Source organism: Callorhinus ursinus, unplaced genomic scaffold (genome assembly GCF_003265705.2).
Source record: "Callorhinus ursinus isolate GAN/ISIS: 27379988/994484 unplaced genomic scaffold, GSC_fseal_2.0 scaffold4, whole genome shotgun sequence".
Classification (NCBI taxonomy): domain Eukaryota; kingdom Metazoa; phylum Chordata; class Mammalia; order Carnivora; family Otariidae; genus Callorhinus; species Callorhinus ursinus.
Genome location: NW_027397066.1, coordinates 159,274,375 through 159,297,975, shown reverse-complemented (window position 1 = coordinate 159,297,975; position 23,601 = coordinate 159,274,375). Strand labels below are relative to the sequence as shown.

At 41.4% G+C, this 23,601-nt stretch overlaps 1 protein-coding gene and 1 pseudogene across 6 annotated transcripts in view; one reads left to right on the top strand and one right to left on the bottom strand.

The window, feature by feature from the left end:
* Positions 1 to 2,993: 2,993 nt before the first annotated feature.
* LOC112825830 (small ribosomal subunit protein eS27-like pseudogene) lies at positions 2,994 to 3,265 on the bottom strand (annotated as a pseudogene).
* An 11,762-nt stretch (positions 3,266 to 15,027) lies between these two features.
* PIWIL2 (piwi like RNA-mediated gene silencing 2) overlaps positions 15,028 to 23,601 on the top strand; it is a 75,697-nt gene continuing 67,123 nt past the window's right edge. For 3 of the 6 annotated variants that reach the window (XM_025873863.2, XM_073892632.1, XM_025873862.2), the window contains exons 1-7: positions 15,250 to 15,359; positions 17,596 to 17,791; positions 19,270 to 19,357; positions 19,508 to 19,646; positions 20,133 to 20,339; positions 20,937 to 21,047; positions 23,423 to 23,540. In XM_025873863.2, the coding sequence (XP_025729648.1) occupies positions 17,603 to 17,791; positions 19,270 to 19,357; positions 19,508 to 19,646; positions 20,133 to 20,339; positions 20,937 to 21,047; positions 23,423 to 23,540 (852 nt within the window). In that variant the 5' untranslated portion in view covers positions 15,250 to 15,359; positions 17,596 to 17,602. Of the gene's footprint in view, positions 15,139 to 15,249; positions 15,360 to 17,595; positions 17,792 to 19,269; positions 19,358 to 19,507; positions 19,647 to 20,132; positions 20,340 to 20,936; positions 21,048 to 23,422; positions 23,541 to 23,601 lie in introns of those variants that run through there. The other 3 variants (XM_073892630.1, XM_073892631.1, XM_073892633.1) reach the window with 3 other exon arrangements.

Sequence of the window (23,601 nt, the reverse complement as noted above, 5' to 3'; positions counted from 1 at the left end):
TTGTGGAGCGTTGGAATTGACTCTTCAAAAATCAACTCAAAATGATTTCTGACCCTACCTCCATCACCTCCTCCTGGTTGGGGCATAATAGTAAGGCAGTGTGGTCACTAAATTTGACTGTTTTAGAAAGCAATAATTTCTTCTTGGCCACTCTCTGGTACTAATCAGGTGAAAGGTGGGATGTTCTACAGACCTATTTTAAGAATTTGAGATTCCCTGATGCACATGATGTTCCTTTCTCCTGAAGGCAATCCCAGCAGACCTGGTAGCTTCATCCTCTGGTGGCTGCCCAGCCAAAAGGAGGCCCAGGGGAAGGGGATTCAAGTTTAATGCTGATTATCAAGCTTTTAGAATATTGTTATACAGTTTGTTAACATTTCACACTCTAAAGGAATATCAAGTGTGACAATCTGATTTTGTATTCCCCCCCAAGAATTTTTGCCCCAAACTAAACAATTCTGTGTGAGACCCACAGTTCCCAAACTGTATCATGCACGCCAGGGTGCTGCAGCAGTAAGCCCATGGACCACCAGAGAATATTTTAAATGTTCAAGGGAGGGACGCCTGAGTGGTTCAGTCAGTTAAGCATCTATCTTTGGCTCCCGTCATGATCCCAGAGTCCTGGGATCAAGTCCCGCATCAGGCTCCCTGCTTAATGGGGAGGCTGCTTCTTCCTCTGCCTGCCGCTCTCCCTGTTTGTGTGCGTGCACACACACGCACTCTCTTTTTCTCTCTCTGACAAATAAATAAATAAAATCTTTTTAAAAAATTTATAAAAATAAATGTTCAAGGGAAGCACAGTGATACTCAACATCTGTGGGAAACTGTGTGAACCACTAGTATAAGGTCGATCGTGGTTCCAACATTGGATTATTATCCTATTAACAATGTCATATCTTTGCAAAGTTGGGTTTCCTACAGTTGCTGTGATAAAAAGCACATACTGTGTGAATATCAGTGTGGAACAGGCAATGAGCACGGAGATATCCAATCCCTGATGCCAAGGTTTGAAAACTCGTACAGCACCCAGCACATCCCATTAGCATGTAATTATGGTTACTTAAAAATAGAATAAAAGTATTATTTTTCTTTCAATTTATATGTATTATTTTTTCAAATGGCTACAAAGCGGTGACAACATAAATATATATTAAGATATTTGGACCTGACAAATTAATAATGGGATTTTTAGGTGTTTCTTTTGTCCTGAGTTGCTGTGAAAGAAATTACTCAGACACTAGGAACACAACTGATTAAATTTATGAAAATACCCTTGTCCCTCTTGTATCTGATCTTTCTGGACAAATGGTCTGGGTGTGACAAATAGTAAGTTTGTAGTTACTGGAATGGAACACAGTGGGAGGAGAATAATGAATTAGGCACCAGGGAGGAACCACTTCGGTCCCCTGGAAGGGGTGGGAGAGCGTAGGATGTTAATAATCTTTGTCTTGCAGAACTGCCTCTAGAGCTTCCCCACAAAGGAAAGCACCCTGCTCCTCTCCACCTGTTGCAAGCCCTTGACACTGAACTGACTGCTCAGTTGGCCTTCTGTTCGATCACCATTCTCTTTAATCTTAGCCAGGGTCTATCAGAAAAAGCAGAAACCAGTCCTAGCTCTGCCCCTTCCACACAAAACACCCATCAGCACCTCTGGATCTCATCATCACTCCCCTACCCATTGATCAGTCATTCCATGGGTGGATGGATGAATGCCACTTGGCTGGTAGTGTGGACAGGTAGAGGAGGGGGAACTAACTGCGCCTTAGCAGTCCCTCCAAAAACAAGGGCTAAGCTCTTTGAACAACACTAAGAACCCTAAGGATTACAATCCTTCTGGGAGGCCACATTGGAGATGCTGTCAGGCTGTACCCCTGACTGACGTAGGGTCCTATTTGGGGGATCCAGCAGTTGTAAATCTCTTTTTTTTTTTTTTTTCCCCAGGAGCACAGTGAACACCTTTGGTACATGGAAGCCAAGCGTTAACTTGTCTGCTTCCCCAAATCATGGTGATTTGCACTTAATGGTGAGTAATGAGACACCATAAGAACAACACCAGTAGGGGCGCCTGGGTGGCTCAGTCATTAAGCATCTGCCTTCTGCTCAGCTCATGGTCCCAGGGTCCCAGAATCGAGCCCCACATCGGGCTCCCTGCTCCGTGGGAAGCCTGCTTCTCCCTCTCCCACTCCCCCGGCTTGTGTTCCTGCTCTTGCTATCTCTCTCTCTGTCAAATAAATAAATAAAATCTTAAAAACTAAAAAAAAGAACAGCACCCGTAGATCACATAGCTCTTAGACAACTGCAGAGATCTCTTCAAAATGAGGCTGTCCTTCATTACTTGGAGATGACTAGCTTGTTATTCATGTGCGTTCTGCGGGGAGTTCTCTTCATGATAGGAGTTGTCCTGTTAGAAAAAGTGCTATGAAATTTGTCCCTGAATTTAGCTGAAGTGTCAATGACAGCACCTTGACTCTGGAAGGTATTCAGATCAGAACACTTTTCTTTCGAGTTCTTGACAAAAATTCTTTTAGAAGAGCACATGCTACATAATAAACTCTATATGAATATTTGTTAAACAACAAGCACATAAACAAAACCAATAAAGCCTGTGGTCTGTGTTATTCAAATCTTCCCTAACCTTACTGATTTTTTTGGTTTGCTTGATCAATCAATTACTGGGAGATGTATGTTGTCAACTTCTAGTTTGTCAGTGAATTTTTCTATTTCTCTTTGTATGCATCATTTTTTGTTTTACATATCTCGATGCTATGTTATTAGATGCATATAACTTTAGAATGGTTAAAACTTCTTGAATCCTCCATCATTTTTTTTTGCCCATAATCAAAACTTTATTGAAAAACTGACATCAAAATAGATCACTGTTGTAAACCATACAAAATTAAACATAATTACATTATCTTGGTAGATTAACTGGAATTACTAAACTGATAAGGCTTTCTGTGATATAACACAAATTCAAGAGGTTGTGTGGATCATTAGCGTTTCTTTCTTCTAAATGAACACCCCTCTGTGAGTCTGGCCCTTTCTCCTGTTGGCTGGCACAACACTGTTGAACAGCCTACACAAAGAACCACCATCTGAGCATGGCTGAAAACCGTGGTAATCTTGTAGCAACCTGGACATTTTACATCCATAAAATAGGAATTTGGACTCTGAACTAGCTGTTTCTTTTTGTGTTTTTTCTTTTCCTCTTCCAAGGATGGGTGTAGTAAATCTCTAGCCAAAGGCATATTGATCCTTTTGCAATCCCAGCTAGTCCCGAACTCTGAATCCTCCATCACTATTAGTTGACCCACTTTTTCCCTAATAATACTTTTACTTTAAAGTTATTTTGTCAGAAATTGATACAGCAGCATGAGCTTCTTTTTTCTTTTCTTTTTTTAGCATTTGACTTTCAACCTTTCTCTATTATTATGTTTTACATCTATCTCTATCTAATTAAATGTCATATCATTGGATTTTGTTTTTTAAATCTAGCCTGATAATTCTCGCCTTTTACTTAGAAAGTTTGGTCCATTTATATTTATCATAATTACTAATACTGTTCGATTTATTTCTACCACTTAATTTGTGCTTTCTCTTTGTCCAGATTTTTCTGTGATTTATTGTTTTTCTTTCTTGACTTTTTGTTTGGATTGATTGAGTTTTTTCTCATTTTTCCTCATACTGACTGGAAATATATGCATTTTATTTCTTTAAATGTTTCTTAAAATAGGACTACCATATGATCCATATGGTCCAGCAATTCCATATACATACATATATATTATTCAGCCATAAAAAAGAAGGAAGTCCTGCCTTTTGTGACAACATGGTTGCAACTGGAGGGTATTATGCTAAGTGAAATAAGTCAGACAGAGAAAGACAAATACCATATGATCTCACTTACATGTGTAATCTAAAAAACAAACAAGGGGTACCTGGGTGGCTCAGTTGGTTAAGTGTCTGCCTTCAGGACGTGGCTCAGGTCATGATACCAGGGTCCTGGGATCGAGCCCCACGTCGGGTTCCCTGCTCAGCAGGGAGGCTGCTTCTCCCTCTGCCTGCTGCTACCCCTGCTTGTGTTCAGTCTCTCTCTCTCTCAAATAAATAAATAAAATCTTTCTTTTTTTTAAGGATTTATTTATTTATTTGACAGAGAGAAACACAGCGAGAGAGGGAACACAAACAGGGGGAGTGGGAGACAGAGAAGCAGGCTTCCCGCTGAGCGGGAGCCCGATGTGGGACTTGATCCCAGGACCCTGAGATTCTGACCTGAGCTGAAGGCAGACGCTTAATGACTGAGCCACCCAGGCGTCCCTAAATAAATAAAATCTTAAAAAAAAAAAAAGGGCTCATAGATATAGAGAACAGACTGGTGATTGCCAGAGGCGGGGAAGGTGGTGGTGGTTGGGAGAAATGGTTGAAGGGCATCAAAATGTACAAGCTTCCAATTATCAAATAAATAAGTCATAGGATGTAATGTACAACATGCTGATTATAGTTAATAATACTGTATTGCATATTTGAAAGTTGCTGAGAGAGTAAATTTAAGTTCTCATCACAAGAAAAAGAAATTATTTTTTGTCACTATGTAAGGTGACATAACTAGACATATTGTGTGATCATTTCACAGTGTATACAAATATCAAATCATTACATTGAACACCTGAAACTAATATAAAGTTTTATTTCAATTATACCTTAGTTTTTAATTAAAAATTTAAATTGTATGTTAATTATACTTCAACAAAAATTATTATTGTATCTTTTTAGAGAGAGGGAAAGAGCATGAGCGAGGGTGGGAGGGGGGCAGAAGGAAGAGAGAGAATCTTTTTTTTTCTTTTTTTAAGATTTTATTTATTTATTTGACTGAGAGAGAGCATAAGCAGGGGGAGCAGCAGGCAGAGGGAGAGGGAGAAGCAGGCTCCCCGCTGAGAAAGGAGCCTGATGCAGGGCTCAATCCCAGGAGCCTGGGATCATGACCTGAGCCAAAGGCAGGTGCTTAACCAGCTGAGCCACCCAGGAGCCCCAGAGAGAGTGTCTTAAGTAGGCTCCATGCAAGGCTCAATCTCACGACCCTGAGGTCATGACCTGAGCCAAAATCAAGAGTCAGTTGCTTAACTGACTGAGCCACCCAGGCACCCCCGATACAAATTATTTTTTTTTTAGATGTATTTATTTATTTGAGAGAGAGAGAGAGAGCACAGAGGGAGAAGGAGAGGGAGAGAGGGAATCTTCAGCAGACTCCCCGCTGAGCATGGAGCCCTACATAGGGCTCGATCTCATGACCCTGAGCTGAAATCAAGATTCAGGCACTTAACTGACTGAGCCACCCAGGCACACCCCCCATAAAAATTATTTTAAAAAATTTTAATATGCAAACTTTATAATGTTTTAATTCTAATTACTCTAATTACTAATTAAAATATGTTATATTCCTTTTTTTAAAAAAAGATTTTATTGATTTACTTATTTATTTGAGAGAGAGAGCAGGGGGTGGGCAGAGGGAGAAGCAGACTCCCCACTGAGAAAGGAGCCTGATGCAGGGCTCAATCCCAGGACCCCGGGAACATGACCTGAGCCAAAGGCTTAACCGAGTCACCCAGGAAACCTTAAATGTTATTTTTCTTAACCTTCTGGCTCTACCTTTTTTTTTTTTTTAACTTCACTGTATTGGACACCTCTATGCCTCATTACAGATCCTCTCAGCCTTACCTCTCTTTATATAGCCAGCTCTGTGGTGAACATCTCTGTGGGCACTCACCAGGTCTACACAGATAGAATCTGATAATGCCTAGCCTCAGACTTGCCCTGTGCATCTCCTGCCTTCTATCCTGAGGCATCTATGTTGATGTCAACGCATAGAAGAGCATTGGGAAACCATGGTGCACCTAGAAAATAAAAGGAGTTAACACACCTTGAGGTGAGCCTTTGACCAAGGGAAAGAAGAGAATCAATGGATACACTCATCCCACTTACTCTCCCTGGGAACATCCCCCAGGATAAGTAGTCTTGATATGTACTTCATATGGTTTCTCAAATGATCCTGAGTGATGGGGCAACCAGACCTTTGTAGCAGTGGCCAAATTAATCATGTATCCTTGAATGAGCGCTCCTGCCCTCCATCATTCCTCCATCCCTCACTCTTGTTCCCTGGGATCACACACAGACCAATAAAATCCTTGCACTTAAACTTCTATTTCAGACTCAGCCTTCTGAGGAATCCTTGCTAAGCTACCCACCTATTAGACATTATTATTACTACTTTATTCAGCCAACTACTTTCTTATGACTCCTTTTTTCATCTCCTATTTTTCATTTTTCTTCATTTTAGTGTTTAGAAATTCTTTTAGACAGGGTTTGTTGGAGGTAAATTTCTCTTTTGTGATCTCTCTTTCTCTCAAAGTGTTTTATTTTACTCTTGTTGAAAGAAAATTTCACTAGATGTGCAATTTCTAGGTTGACAGCAATTTATTGTTGTTTTTTCCTTAAACTTTCAGGTCTGTGGATATATTATACCACTGCCTTCCAGGCTTTTTCTATTGAGCCAATTTTCTTTCATTTGTAGAGAATGTATTTCTTCTTAGCTCTTTTCTTCGGCTTTGATATTCTGTAGTACAACTATGATGCTAAGTGTAGGTTTCTTTTTACTTTTCTGTTTGAGATTCCTTGGGCTTTCTGATTCTAGAGATTTGTATCCTTCATCAATTCTGAAGAATTCTCAGCTGTTAACTCTTTTAAATATTGCCTTTCCTCTTTTCTCTATATTATCTCCTTCTCAAACTCTGTTGGATCTTCTGTTCTAACTTTGTTCTCCATGTGTCTAAACCTTTCATATTTTCCATTGATGCTACATTCTGGATAATTACTTCAGATTACTCTTGTAATTCATGATGGGCCCCCCTCAGCCATGTCTGCTCTGTTGTGTAATTTTTTCCCCTAGGTATTTCATTTCAAATTTTATATTCTTCATTTTTAGAAGCTCTATTTTGGTTCTTTTCAAGTCTGCCTAGTCAATTTTGGTAGCCTTTGCTCTTTACTCATGATTTTAATTGCCATTTTTATTTTTTAAAACATATTATGGATTCATTTACATTGTGTCCAGTGATCCCTGTTTTGAGATGTTTGTGGGACGGATTCTGTTCATTGCAGTTTGTGCTTGTTTCCTAATGTGTATTTTAAAATAGCTTTATTAAGGTCTATGTTACATATCATAAAATTGACCCTATTCAAGTGTTTAATAATTTTTTGTAAATTTATCGAGTGGTACAGACATCACCATAAATCAATTTTAGAACATTTTCATCACCTTAATAAGATCCTTTTAGGTTCATTAAGAGTGCATCCTCATTATTCCTCCCAGCCCCCAGTAACTACTCTTCTACACTCTGTTTCTACCCATTTGTCTTTTCTAGACTTTTCATATAAGTGGAATCATATAATATGTGGTCTGTGCCTGGCTTCGTTCACTTAACATAATGTTTTTGAGGTTCAGCCATGGCATGTGGCATAGTATGTTCCTTTTTACTGCTGAATTTATCTATTGTTTAGGTATACCACATTTTGTTTGTCCATTCACCAGTTGATGGACAGGTGGGTTGTTTTTGAGCACTCTGGCTCTAGTCAGTAATGCCGCTATAAACATTTGCATGCATGCTTTGTGTGGACGAATGTTTTCATTTCTCTTACGTAGTTACCAAGAAGTGGAATTTTTGGTTCCTACAGTAATTTTTTGTTTAACTTTTTGAGAAACTGCCGAATGTTTTCCAAACTGGCTGCACCATTTTACATTCCCAGGAGCAATGTATTAAGGTTCTGGTTTTGCCACATCTGTTTTGTGTCAGTCTTAGCCTATTGATAGTGATGCTATCAGCTAGGAATGCCTGGGGGCACTCACCTGACATTCACGTACCACTTGTGGCAAGCCCCCACAGGTATTTCCCTGACCAGAGCCAATGTTGTGCTGGACCAACCCTTGTGGTTCTTAGGATTGCAAGACCCATCTCAGCACCAACCATTAGGGGACTTTGGAAAAAACCCAAAGTTTATTACCCACAAGTTCTGGAGGGTACACAATATGCCTGAGGGCCACACAACAAGGTTTAGGGGAGAGAGAGGAAGAAGAGAGACGGAGTGTGTGTGGGGGGACCTGGGGTTCTGCCTTTATTAGGATCAAGGGTGGGGGTTTTGTGGGTTTACTCTTTATCTGGTGAATTTATTTTTTATTTTTTTTTAAAGATTTTACTTATTTATTTATTTGAGAGAGCGAGAATGAGAGAGAGAGAGAGAGAGAGAGAGAGAGCACATGAGAGGGGGGAGGGTCAGAGGGAGAAGCAGACTCCCCGCTGAGCAGGGAGCCCGATGCAGGACTCGATCCCCGTTCTCCAGGATCATGACCTGAGCCGAAGGCAGTCGCCCAACCAACTGAGCCACCCAGGTGCCCTATCTGGTGAATTTAAAACATAAGAGCATGGGGTGCCTGACTGGCTGAGTTGGTGGAGCACATGACTCGTGATCTCAGGGTTTTGAGTTTGAGCCTCACATTGGATGTAGAGATTACTTAAAAATCAAATCTTGGAGGGGCACCTGGGTGGCTCAATTGGTTAAGTGACTGCCTTCAGCTCAGGTCATGATCTCGGGGTCCTGGGATCGAGTCCCACATGGGGCTCCCCCTGCTCAGTGGGGAGTCTGCTTCTCCCTCTCCCTCCTCCATCCCGCCCCCCACTCTGCCTGTGCTCTCTCTCTCTCTCTCCCAAGTAAAGAAATAAAATCTAAAAAAAAAAATAAAATAAAATCTTAAACAAAAACAAAACATAAGAGCAGGGAGTAGGGGGTGGGAAGGGAAAAGCAAGGGCACTCAAGGAGTCAGAGTTCCACAAGGCTTTCTAAAGGGGAACTCCAGGGATGAAGACAGCCTGGCTCCTTAGCTAGTTGTTTATCTGGCAATATGTTTGTTTGAGATGCATGTCTTTGAAATGGGCACCTCAGCAATCAGAAGCTTAATGTCAGGTATTTACCCTTCAACATCGTTGTCGACATTTAGTATTGTATTAGTCAGCTAGGGCTGCCTTAACAAAATACCACAGATGTGAGGGGTGGTGAAGGTGGTGCTTAAACAAGTGACATTTATTTCTCACAGTTTTGGAGGCATAGAAGTCTGCGATCAAGGGGCGCCTGGGTGGCTCAGTCGGTTAAGCAGCTGGCTCTTGATTTCGGCTCAGGTCATGATTTCAGGGTCCTGGGATTGAGCCCCGAGCCAGCTCTGCACTCAGCAGGGAGTCTGCTGGAGATTCTCCCTCTCCCTCTGCTCCTCCCCCCACTCGTGCGTGCACGCGCGTGTGCTCTCTCTCACTCTCTCTCTCAATGAGAGAGAGAGAGTGCGCACAGAGGGAGAGGGAGAGGGAGAGGGAGAAGCAGACTCGTCACTGAGCAGGAAGCCCAACATGGGGCTTGATCCCAGGACTCTAATATCACAACCTGACCTGAAGGCAGAGGCTTTAACCAACTGAGCCACCCAGGTGCCCCTCAAATAAATAAATCTTAAAAAAAAAAAGAAGAAGAAGAAGAAGGAGAAGAAGAAGTCCATGATCAAGATGCTGGCAAACTTGTTTCTGGTAAGACCCTTCCTTGGCTTGTAGACAGCCACTTTCTTTCTGTGTCCTCAAAGGGCCTTTCCTCTTTGCTCACATGGGGAGGAAAAGAGATCTCTGGTGTCTCTTCTTCTTCTTAATCCTATCAGAATAGGGCCCCTACACTTACGACTTCATTTAACCTTAAGTACCTCTGTCCTGTCTCCAAATGCAGTGACATTGGGAGTCAGGCTTCAACATGTGAATTTAGGGAGGGCAAAATTCAGTCCATAACTTCCTGCCCTATGGCTTCCCAAAATTCATGTCCTTCTCACATGCAAAACACATGCACCCCATCCCAATACCCCCCCAAAGTTTTAACCCATTCCAGCATTAACCCCAGTACAAAGTCTCATCTGGATATCATCTAAATCAGGTATGGGTGACAACTGAGGTTCAGATTCATCCTGAGGTAATATTCCTCTCCAGCTGCAAACCTGTGAAGAAGAAACAGCTTTGCCTCCCAGGCTTGGGGTAGGAGTGCCAGCCCTGATGATCTCTGAGTCACCTTTGGGGTTATTCTTCCCTCTTCTTAAAGGATAAAGCATGCTGAATAGTTCTATTGTCCTGTCCTCGAAAGTCCCAGAAGTCCAAAAGCCTTCCTTTCTTTCATCCATTCTCTGTTCCTTTTGGTCCAAACTGGCAGTGTCTCTGCCAGCATAATCCCATCTTTACTCCTAGCTTCTGCTGAGATAGCTGATTATCTCCACAGTTAATCATGGATAATCTCCTAATGGGGTGGATTGTCTAGCCACACCCTTGGTGTTCTCTCCAGAACAAGTTTTCTCATTTTTGCAATATGGATGGGTTGAGAACTTTTCAAATCTTCAAGTTCCTTTTTGCTTAATTTTTCCTTCAATTTACCTCTCTCCTCTCACATTTTACTAGAAGCAGGAAGGAGAAGCCAGGTCTCACTTTTCAACATTTTGCTTAGAAAACTCAATTAAATATCCAAGTTCATAGCTTATGAGTTCAACCTTCTACAAAACACTAGACCACAATTCAGCCAGGTTCTTGGCCACTTTCTAACAAGGATCACTTTTCCTCCAGTTTCCAATAACATCCTCATTTCAGGCTGAGATCTCACCAGAAGCACCTTGAACATCTGTAATTCTACCAGTAGTTTTTTTCAGGACAATCTAGGCTTTTTCTAGCATGCACCTCAAATCTCTTCCAGTCTATATCAACCACCCAGTTCCAAAACCACTTAAATACATTTTTATGTATTTGTTACATCAGCATCCCATTTCATGTTTCCAAAATCTGTTATTAGTCAGGGTTCTCTAGAGAAACAGAACCATTAAGATACATATATAGTGTTGTTCCAGTCTGAAGGCTAACAGGCTCAAGACCCAGAAAGAGTCAATGTCTTAGTTTGAGTCTGAAGGTGGGGGAAAAGCAGCTGTCTCAGTTCAAAAGCAGTGAGGTAAGAGGAATTCTCTTATTCCAGAGAGAATCAGTCTTCTTGTCCTAATCAAGCCCTCACCTGATTGGATGAGGCCCACTTCTATTGCAGAGGGCAGTCTGCTTTATTCAGTAAGTCAGTTCAAATGTTAAGCCCATCCAAAACACAGAATAATGTTTGACCAAATCTTTAGGCACTTCAGAGATGGCACAAATTGATTCATAAAATTAAACCATGACAGGGATTATCTGTTTTACTTATTATAGCTATTCTAGTGGGTATGAAATGATATCTCATTGTGGTTTTAGTTTGCATATCCCTAATGACAAATGATATTGAGCATATTTTCATGTGCTTATTAGCCATTTATATATCTTCTTTGGTGAAAGATCAGTTCAATCACTTACCCCCCACACACACTTTTTTTTAAGATTTTATTTATTTGAGAGAGAGAGAGCAGGAGCTGGGGGGGGATGGGGGGCAGAGGGAGAAGCAGACTCCTTGCTGAGCCTAGGATCATGACACTTAACTGACTGAGCCACCCAGGCACCCCATCTCCCACTTTTTTATTGGGGTGTTTTGTCCCCTAATTGAGCCTAGTGTACGTGTATTTAAATGTGCATTCGTGTGTATTTTACATTTAAATTACAAATAACAAAAGAACAGTTCACCCATTTTATTGATCCTAATGTGTTTTGTGATTTATTTACTTTTCTTGTGAGCTTATATCTATTGACACTTTTTATGGGAGCTTTGGGGCCAGGTTGAAGCTGCATTTCTCCTAATGTATTTACTTCTGCCTGGAACCCAGAGGTACTACATAGGTCTATCTCCAATTAAATCCTCTTTGTAGTTCCTAGGCCAAACAGGCAATGTAATTTTCTGCCCTTGATCTTACTGTGGCTGTGGTGACTTTATTTTCTGAACAAAAATAATCTGGAACCATGGTCAGAATGGAAGTAGTGATGGGACAAAGGGCCAGAGTGTTTGAAGTCATGATTGCCCAGGAAAATCCGGGTTGCATACAGAGGGTCACCCTCACACTGAGTTTTAGAGCCTGGCAGGGCCAAGTAGACAAAATTTCACATTATGAAAATATCATTGGTAATTTAATTTTAAATACTTAAAAGAGTATGATGTATGCGTGCTGTTTTTAATCAATATCCTTGGGATGGTTAATTAGCAACTGAAGTACCCTGGTGGGGAATATAAACTCCAGGAGAGGTTGATTAGTTTTTGAAAGATTCCAAGCAGATGTCCACACTTTAGAGAGCTTCGACCATCTTTATCTCCACTCAACACTGAGACCATATGGATTTTTCTTTGGTGAAATAAATAGTATTTATAACATATGGATTGGCTAGAAACACTGTACAGAGGCTACCTACTCTTGCATGACAAGATATAGAAAACTAGGGAACCCTAGGTACTCCCTTTGTACTGCATATTACCATTACTCTTTGCAATGGTGCTCTTGGTTTATATTCCAAAACTGACAGCTTCAGAACATTATCTGAGAATTGCTGTTGTGAAGATCTTTTAAATCCTCCCCCTAAAATATTGTTTCCTGGGCATGGAATGAATCTTTCATGCAAAGTTGGTCAAAGTACCTAAAAGGACAGGGAGCTGGGACTTTACCAAGTTTACAAAACGATTTGTTTTATTGTTTTTGAGCCCACTGGCTACTAATATTTGCATGGGCAACAAAATTCTGCCTACTATATATGTTAATAGAACATGACATTATAACATTGAAAGGTAGGAAGGTTGTAGAGTAGAAGAACTTAAAATGTTACAATGTTAAACAAATAACATCTACAAAGAGTAATGGAGTATCATGCCAATTAGATCCCTGCTTTGTAAATCCTCTTACTCCAATACTTTTCAAATTCTATTCTGATTTGAGTAGAGGAGAGTCCTTGAATGTATGGATTAAAACAAGGTATGAGATACCTGAGGTTTGGAAAAGCCTCTAGTGCTATTCCATGCAGAGCATTTGCCTGTCTCTAGCATCAGCCAAGGTTTCTTGAAGCTTGACCCCAACCACCTCCTAAAACCTGGTGTTGGCAAAGGGTGTAGTTCTTTGCCAAAACGATTGGAGAGGGTGAGAAATCTGTATTTCTTTGGGTAAAAATATTCTGTAACTACAAAATTAACCACCAATATTTTTATATAGTTTGGAGAAAGTTTTTCTTGGCTTACAGATTCAGACATCAATAAATAATAACAGCAGGCAACATTAATTGCAATCTTCTCATTGTGCTAAGTAATTTATATACATCATCTCATTAACGTATGTACATTTCCATACACCCTATGAATAGATGCTTTTATTTCTATCTTATAAAGAAAGTGAAGTACAGAGATCACATAATTAGATGTTTTAATGTAAACTCAAGCTTACCCTTGCCTATATCCCTATAATCTCTAACTGGGAAGGATGGGGCACATCAACTCCATTACGAGCAATTTTTTTTTTTAAGATTGAGGGTTGCTGGAGTGGTAGGGAATGGGAGGGATGGGGTGGCTGGGTGATACACATTGGGGAGGGTATGTGCTATAGTGAGTGCTGTGAATTGTGTAAGACTGTTGAATCACAGACCTGTACCTCTGAAACAAATAATACATTATATGTTTTTTTTTAAAGATTTTATTTATTTATTTGAGAGAGAGAGAATGAGAGATAGAGAGCACGAGAGGGAAGAGGGTCAGAGGGAGAAGCAGACTCCTTGCTGAGCAGGGAGCCCGATGCGGGACTCGATCCTGGGACTCCAGGATCATGACCTGAGCCGAAGGCAGTCGCTTAACCAACTGAGCCACCCAGGCACCCATAATACATTATATGTTAAAAAAAAGAAGAAGATAGCAGGAAGGGAAGAATGAAGGGGGTGGAAATCGGGGGAGGCAACAAACCATGAGAGACTATGGACTCTGAGAAACAAACTGAGGGTTCTAGAGGGGAGGGGGTGCGGGGATGGGTTAACCCCGTGATGGGTATTAAAGAGGGCACGTTCTGCATGGAGCAGTGGGTGTTATACCCAATGAATCATGGAACACTACATCAAAAACTAATGATGTAGGGCGCCTGGGTAGCTCAGTCGTTAAGTGTCTGCCTTCTGCTCAGGTCATAATCCCAGGGTGTTGGGATCTAGCCCCCATGGCGCTCCCTGCTCGGTGGGATGCCTGTTTCTCCCCCTCTGACCCCCCCCCACTTGTGTTCCCTTTCTCACTGTGTCTCTCTCTGTCAGATAAATGAATAAAAATCTTAAAAAAAAACCCAAAACCTAATGATGTAGGGAAGCCTGGGTGGCTCAGTTGATTAAGTGGCTGCCTTCGGCTCAAGTCAAGATCCGCAGGGTCCTGGGATGGAGTCCCGCATCGGGCTCCCTGCTCAGTGGGGAGCCTGCTTCTCCCTCTCCCTCTGCTTGTGCTCTGTCAAATAAATAAAATCTTTAAAAAAAAAAAAAAAGAATGATGTAATGTATAGTGATTAACGTAACAAAATAAAACTTTAAAAAAGATTTTATTTATTTATTTGTCAGAGAGACAGAGAGAGCACAGAAGCAGGACGAGCAGCAGGCAGAGAGAGAAGCAGACTCCCAGCTGAGCAAGGAGCCCCATAGAGGACTCGATTCCAGGGTCCCGCGATCATGACCTGAGCAGAAGGCAGACACTTAACGGACTGAGCCACTCCGGCATCCCTGAGCAAATTTTTTTTATGGGAGTTGCCCACAGAACAGAGTCCAGATCTTAGAAACATAATACATTCAATGCTAACACTTACTCCTAACTTCCGGATCCCCATTTCAAACACCCTTTTGGGGATGAATCTTCTGTAGAACGAAGCTGCTAGAAAGGGAGACGGTCTTTTCACAGACGAGCCAATGAGATGGATGCATCCTGTGAGTGGCGTATCGTTTGGCCAATGGGGTCAGCCCCTGGGCCCCCCCCCCCCCGCGGACGGGAAATTGGACTGGAGCATGTGGGCCTTTCGGCGTGTCAGTGCGTCGAGTGCGGTGCTCCGCTGACGTTCAGCGGAACCTGGTGACGGCTGGAGCCTCCTGTGCGGACGGAACGGAGGTTTGGAAGGCCAGGGAGGCCCAGGTAACCCCCGTGCAGGCCGGGCGGGCTCTCGCTCTAGCCTGCAGTAGCGAGCGTGGCTCCTTCCGGCCCAGTGCGGGCCCCCCGCCCCCCGCCCCCCCCCCCCCACCCCCCCCCCCCCACCCCAGGCGCGAGAAACTGTGGGCCCTGGGTGGGGCCTGGCCAGGGCCGGGAAGTCGTTATTTCACGCCGGGTGTGTAGGAGGAACGCAGGACCTGGAGAAGGTGTAAAGGTTGGGGCCCAAGGAGAGAGGGGATTCCTGCTAGTTCTGAGTGTTATTTGGATGGCAACAGTGGGTGGGAACCCCAGCAAAGCTACTGGTTTGGGGACTTTCCTCTGGGGTGGAGGGGGGTAGGATTTGCCCTCTGGGGGCTTCCCTTCTGGTTAGGCCCCCAGTCATAGTGCCTCAGCCCAGAGCTGGCACCTGGAGAGGTGGGGAAGGCAGGCCTGGCCCCGGGCCTTTCCCTGTTGCACATTCTAGGCTGCCAACTCTCTGCTAACTTATCAAAGGAGGAAGTCCACATTAAGCGAGGGTCTTCTGGAGGAGGGGCCAGAATCCATAGCAGTGATGATGGAGGTGAGGGAGGAGTGGAGAAGGGAGGATTCCAGAGATCTTGTAATTGGTAGGTGTCATAGCGCCCCTCAGTGTGTACCAGTTAGGCAACTGATTCTTTGGGTGGTGCTGGGAAGATGTGAGCAAAGAGGCCAGGCTAACTGAAAAGGAGTTTAAGCACTTAGAGTTACTGTAGCCCTTAGGGAAGGGTGGCATATCCTGCCATTTTTGTGTAAAAGAGGGTAGTCTAGGTAAAAATTGAAAATTTATTTTTGCCAGATCCTGAACTACATCCACCTATAGTATAGTAGGATTTCTGTCAGTCCTGTCTTTACGTAGATGGTGTGATTTTTGTAGCTAATGCTTAAGGCAGGTTTGCAAAAGTTAAGAGGTTTATTTGTCAGTTAAGGATTCTTTGGGGACCACGAGTGGGTCAGGGCAATGAAGGGAGCTCTTTAAAGAAGGACTCCTGAATTCTATAGGTTATAAAGTGATTTTGAAGAGGCTTAGTGGTCCTGAGATTTGAGGAGCAGGAAGAGCCTCATCCCTAGTTACCTGGGTGCGAAAAAGGGTATTTAAATGTTACCCATGAGACTCAGCAGGTATTGCAAGCTCAAAGCAAAAGGGTCTACATCCTAGAGAACTCAGTTCTGATAGAGTTTGAAAGAAGAGTTTGATAGAGAGGAATTGGATAAAGATTCAGAGAAGCAACTATGGAGATCAAGGAGAAGATGGAATAGTGTAAAGTGAAAATAGATTAGGAAAAAAAAATGAGGACTCTAGTAGAGGAAAGATAGGCCAAAAACAAAGCAAAATCCATAAGTATTTACTGACAGAATAATTTTGTAATATGGCCATGGTAACTGTGAACTTGCTCATAAACCAAAATCATGTTCATACATAAAAAGTGTTTCCTGTACAACAGGCAGTTAACTTACAGGACCAAGTTCTCTGAGAGGCTGTTTGGGTAGAAAATATAAGTAACTTTGATGAGAGCTTGGCTTTTAAGGCTTGCTGATGGAGAGTATTTAGAATATTCCAGGTTAAAACTGTGGAAAGAGCTGAGATGTCCATCGACAGATGAATGGATAAAGAAGATGTGGTATATATACACGATGGAATATTATGCAGCCATCAAAAGGAATGAGATCTTGACATTTGCAACGACGTGGATGGAACTGGGGGGTGTTATCCTGAGTGAAATAAGTCAATCAGAGAAAGACATGTATCATATGACCTCACTGATATGAGGAATTCTTAATCTCAGGAAACAAACTGAGGGTTGCTGGAGTGGTGGGGGGTGGGAGGGATGGGGTGGCTGGGTGATAGACATTGGGGAGGGTATGTGTGCTATGGGGAGCGCTGTGAATTGTGCAAGACTGTTGAATCACAGATCTGTACTTCTGAAACAAATAATGCAATATATGTTAAGAAAAAAAAAGGAGTTAGCAGGAGGGGAAGAATGAAGGGGAGTAAGTTGGAGGGGGAGACGAACCATGAGAGACGATGGACTCTGAAAAACAAACTGAGGGTTCTAGAGGGGAGGAGGATGGGGGGATGGGTTAGCCTGGTGATGGGTATTAAAGAGGGCACGTTCTGCGTGGAGCACTGGGTGTTATGCACAAACAATGAATCATGGAACACTACATCAAAAACTAATGATGTATGGTGATTAACGTAACAATAAAAAAATTTAAAAAAAAGAATATTCCAGGCTAAATAGAGCTTTAGAAGTGAATATGATATAGCAGGTTGGTTGTATTACTGGTCTGACCTAAGGAAACTATGTTTTTAATGCTTTGTGAGTCTGTCTTGAAGGAAAAGGAAAACAATTAGGAATCTTTAATCTTTATAAAATGCCGGCAGGTAATTGATCAGAACAGGATTGACACCCGTATCCTCTGCAGCCTTTCAATGGATCCTGTCCGACCACCCTTCAGGGGCTCTTCTGTGCACCTGTCTCAGTGTGTACGGATGCCAGGCTCTTGGCCACAAGCTCCTAAACCTTTGGACTCAGCTCTGGGCAGGGCAGGACCTGCAGGCAGAGGCCATGTGTTTGGAAAGCCAGGGGAACCAAGCCCACGGAGTGGGCCAGCACAAAGGGTAAGACCATGTCTGGATGCACAGTAGCAGCATACAGCTTATCATCAGAGGAAATAACAGATTTCAAATAACTGTGAAGCCCTATATGAAAAAAAAAAATTTGGGCTTTTTTGGTTGGTTGATTGGTTGGGCTTTGTTTTTGTTTTTCTTAGTTGCATTCTGGGCATACATTTCAAATCCTAGAGTTGTGAGTTTAGAAAAAGTGCCTTGTAAAGAATGCTAGATAGACTTGGGTATAGACCTCAGCCCTCTAGCTTCTATAGATATAAATAAACATACATACATAAATGGCAGGTTTGAAGATACGGCTTTTAAGTGTTTAGATTTTTGCATTGGGTTTGACTCTATGATATTAGCAGCCACTTCTGCTTCTGAGGTAATAATTATTAAGAAGGTTCCTTTTAGAGGGCTCTTTGCCCAAATCTTAAAAAGATCCTCAGCTATTGCTTCTAATGTGTGTACAATTGCATGTATGTGCATTCTTAATTTTCTAATTATATAGTAATTTCAAGAATGGTATTTGTCTATAATTAAGAAATCTCAAAGAATAAAGTGTTAACAAATACAGGAAGAACCAGATACTGCAGTTATGGCAATTTTAAGTAGAGTAATGTAAAGTTATGTAGGCAGAAGAAAAGATGACATTATGTTGTATTTTTTCTCTGATGACTTGCTTGAGTCTATATGTGACAGCCCTAATTGGTGTAATAACACTAAACTTTCAAGACTGCCATAGAAAACAGTAGCAAGTTTTGTTGGAGGTTATTTTAAAAAACCCAACCTCAGGTACTTTTAAATGGTCAGTTTTTTTCTGAAAATGTATTAACTAGTACAGTGTTCCCTCTTACCTTGGGTGTATAGGAAACAAACTAGAAAAATGGCACTTTGTTATTCTGTACATCAACTCATGGACTATACCTGTATTTACGCTTGAAAACCTAAGTTTTGATATTGTTATAAGTATTAAGAGTGTTTATTGAAAGTGTTTATGAAAACTACTTAAAGGGGCACCTGGGTGGCTAAGTTGGTTAAGCTCCAACTCTTGATTTCAGCTCAGGTCATGCTCTCAGGGTTGTGAGATGAAGTCCAGTGTTGGGCTCTGTGCTGGGTATGGAATCTGCTTGAGATTCTTATTCTCTCTCCCTCTCTCCATCTGCCCCTCCCCCCTCTAAAAAAACTACTTAAATAATTTTTATGAGGTATTTTTATTCTTTATTCTTATAACATGTATAGAATTCAAAGATGATTTTTATTACTTACCAAGACTTTAAGAAAACCATCAGTGTTTCTGGGTGTCTTGTTAGAAACATCATTTTTATGTCTTCTAAAACACTTCACTACGTGTGTTACAGAATGTGTGTCACTTGCAGTCATTGAAATAACACTGTTATTTCATCTTAGAAATGAAAAGCATTCTACATCTTAGAATAACTGTCGAAATATATTTTTTAATAACTCTACTCATTAACTTTCCATAGGAATCTGTAGGTTTGGTCTCTATGTTCCGAGGACTGGGCCTTGAGACAGTGTCCCAGATCCCTCTGAAACGTGAAGTGCCTCCATTAGGTATGTGGAAAACTAACTTGAAAAAAAGTGTGGGAATATGTATGTATGATTTCTTTGTTCTTAAATTCATACAATTTATCTTCATAAAAATATCTACTTTACAACACCTTCAACTCACAGTTATAGTTGGGTTTTGGCCCTTCCATTCAGGTAGAGGCATTTTAGGTCGAGGCTTATTTACCAGTACGGTGCGCAAGGACAAAGAAGAACCGCATCCCACATTTCCAGATCCTTCCGTGTTGGCAGCTGGGGATAGCAAGATAGCAGAGGCCTGCGTTGGTTGGAATAGGTGGGTAAAGTTGCCTTCAAGGGAAATTCAAATTCAGATGAAATATCTCTGTAAGCCCAAATGGAAACTCTGAAAAGGGTCGTATTATCTTATAAACAATACATGGTTTTATATTAAAGAATGGATGTTTTCCAAAAATAATCAGCAGCCACCGCTCCCGTCAGTCATTGGAAAAGGGTAAAAAGTAGTTCTCTGCTGGGCAGTTTACAACTCCATTTGCCCTGTTAAGTTAACCTGATTGTGGTGGTTCTTTAACCTGGCTGATTCACTCTTCCACCTCAATTCTGCCCTGGAAATTGGCTTTGAGAGTCAGTATGAATAGCACTTAGCAAATGAGTCTGGTAGGCATATTTGGATCTGAAGAGAATCCCAAGGTTTTGTTCCCTTTGCTGTCTCCTTCAGGAAAAGAATGTAGACTTGGAGGAATCATTTAGATAGGAACATGGTTGAGAAAGTCCTGATTTGCTTTTCTTTTCAACATTTCAGAATGCTTGGAAGAGGGAATTCGGATACATCTTTATTACCTTTGGGAAGAGCAACTGGTAGTATAGGCAGAGGAGTATACAAGGCTCCTGGTGCTCTCAGCCTAACCTCTCGGGATCCTACCCAGCTATCATCACCACCACCTCTGCCCCCATCCTCACCTCACCCTCTGGATCACACTCTACTTGGGACTGTAGAACACAAGGAAAAGTAAGTCTGGAGCACCGCCTTCTCTGCTTGATAATGACGTGGGAGGAGGCCTTATAATATTATAAACACTGTTTCTGTTGTGTCTAAAAGCCTTTGTGGGTGGTAGGTGCTGCAGGGTTGTTTATTTTGTTTTTTGGGTTTTTGCCAGTGGGGAGAATGACAAAGAGGTGGGACAATTCCTGATGAAGTGAAATGGGGTTGGTGGTTTAGATAGTGTGTACCAGAAGAGTAGACTCAAATGATTTTTCATTTCCTTCTCAATTCAGACAGCCAGTTGTTTGTCACATCGAAGATTAGGAAATTATCTAGGAAAGATATTGCAGCTTTCTTGGTGGAACTAATTTTTGTGTTCTTGGTTAGCTGGCCTCAATTATTCCATTGATATTACCAGGGCAAAGAGGGTGATCTTAACTTCTCCAATTAGAGATTGCTAAGAACTTAGCTTCTAGCCTTCAAAGCTTGCTTTTGTGTAACTTGGGTAAGCTAAGTGTAAAATATCACTTCCCTCAGTGTTCTTTTTCTCTTTAATTTTTTTGTGGCGTGAGTTGTTTGCATTTTTGTTTTTGTTATATATGTGTGCTTTTGTTTATTTTCCAGAGAGCTTTTTGTAAAACAAGGCTCAAAAGGAACACCTCAGTCTTTGGGATTGAACCTTATCAAAATACAGTGTCATAATGAAGCAGTTTATCAATATCATGTGACTTTCAGGTATTCACAACTTTTTTCTCTGTATTCACTTCTTAGAGAACAGTAATGAAATCGTTTCCCTGGAATAACTGGGTATTTTTCTGTGTGATTCCTGATGAGCGTCCCTCCACAATAATACACAAACTCAGAACCTTGTGATAAATTCAAGGTTAACATTATTTGTGTTTAGCTGTATTACCATTTCCAATTTTAACTTAATAGGTGCCATTTTATACACCTGTAAGGTGGATTTACTGTGAAGTTGATGAAGCTTAGGGTCAGGGCCTTTTACTTGCATAGACCCCTTCCATAACCTTTTAACTTATTTTGTATCTGTAATTTTGTATTCTTCTTCTTAAAGAGAGACCCCCACAGACACTGGTGTAAGACCCACACCCCACAAAACCTGGATCCTCCTTGCATAAGTCTCATACCATGATGGCTCTCCAGTGACAGTCTAGGGTGAAATTTGAGGGTGAGAAAATCAGAGAGAATAACTTTAATCTTATATCAATAACTTCAGGGTTTCTCATACTTCTTAAAAACTAAGAATTCGTATTAGTTTGTGTTCTCTTTTCAAATCTCAGGAAGGGAGCATTTGGGTGGCTCAGCTGGTTAAGCATCCAACTCTTGATCTCAGCTTAGGTCTTGATCTCAGGGTTGTGGGTTCAGCCCTGCGTTGGGCTCCACGCGTGCTTAAAATCTCAGGAGAGTCATTAGCTGGAGGATAGTAGCTGGAAGTGTGAAAATGAAAGTGATTTGGAGTATCTGTGGAGAGAAAATAGGAAGATGGAAGACTGAATTTTTGAAGCACAGATGTATAAGAGGAGTAAGTGGAGTGAAAGAGAAAATAAAGGAAGTTAGGGGGAAATACCTTGAAAACAGATTATAAAGACCAAAGGAAGGGCTCCTTTGAATGAGGAAGAGGTGGTTGACTTTGGCCACAGGAAAAAAAGTTACTGAATTTACTCTGAAGAACACCCTTGTTGATTTTCCACTAGATTTGTTAGAATTACGGAGAAAAAAACTAGACTAAAAGAACCAAGGAGAGCACAGGCGATTGGAAATAGCCAGTGAACTGGCCACATAAAAAGTATGTAAGAGAAATGAGAAATGGAACGATAAAGAGAGTAATTGCTTTAAAGCTGAGCACATGTGGCAGGTGAAGAGAAGGAGCTAAAAAAGAGGGTGAAATTGAACCTCCCCCCAGAAGGGAGGGTAGTGGAAATGAGCCTGCTCTGGAATGTAAAGGAAACAGATAAGCATTAATGAGAGGGAAGAACCCTTTCTCTGGAAATGGATTGACAAATGTTAATGAAGCAGAAAGAAGTGTGAGTCTTCACAGGCCTCTGCATTGACTGGACAGTGGAGAAGACATGGATTCTGTAAATTTCAAGATGGTAGATCTGGACCTTTGAAGCCACAATATAAAGAGCATCCCAGACCATTGAGAGGATACTGAGATGTACTATAGTGGACTGGTTATCCTGGGGCTTCCTTGTATTATGTGAAGGAAGTCCAGAGACACAATTTTAAATACTGTGTTTAGGGCATAGTGCCATTCATGTAGATGAATTTTTGGAGAAGCATTTTGAAATGTGATACTAGCATATGAGTGTTTAGTTTTGGGGACAGCTATATTGGATTACCACTTGATTTTTTAATCTTTCATCATGTACTTGAACATACTTAATCCTTTTTAGCCTTAGATATGTTTAAACTTTCCAGTTGTACAACAGGGCTCTGTGTTACTGATATGAAATGGGACAGCCATTGTACCACATAGCTACTGGAGCTTTTTAAAGCTGTAAGATTTGTGACAATCAATAAAAAGTAGAAATCGCCACAAGTGAAAAATAGTTGGAGTAAAATCCTCTTTTTAAAAAGTTATTTTTAAAAGTGTGTATTTTTGCAGACTCTAGATCCGGGATTGGCAAAATACGGCTGGCCTGCAGGGCAAATCTGCCTGTTCTGTAATAAAACTTTACTGGAACATAACCAGGTTCATTGGTTTACATATTGTCCATGATGCTTTCGTGCATGTTGGCCAAGTTGAGTGGAGACTCTATGACCTATAAAGCCTAAAATACTTGCTATCAGGCCCTTTACTGAGAAAGTTTTCTGACCTCTTGTCTAAAATCGGGAAAAACATACGCTGAAATGTTAAGGCAGTTGTCTTTGGGTGGTGGAATTGTGGTTGCTTTTTTTTTCCTGTGGGCAGGTATTCTTGGGTTGATACTCCTTTTGTAGTCAGATGTATTTGAATTTTAATATGACCACTAGATGGAGCAGTAGTTACAAGTGACTGGTTCTCTACCAAACCTATTAAACAGGGGTAGTAAAGACTGCCTGCCATTTGAGCAAATTGAAGTAAAATTCTCTTTATTGTTTTCTAGCCCTAATGTGGAATGCAAAAGCATGAGGTTTGGCATGTTGAAGGACCATCAAGCTGTCACTGGAAACGTTACTGCTTTTGATGGATCCATTCTCTATCTACCTATTAAGCTTCAACAAGTAAGACTAAATAGGAAATATATTTTGGAATGAAACCTAAGAGAGTTCTGGTCCTTTGAGT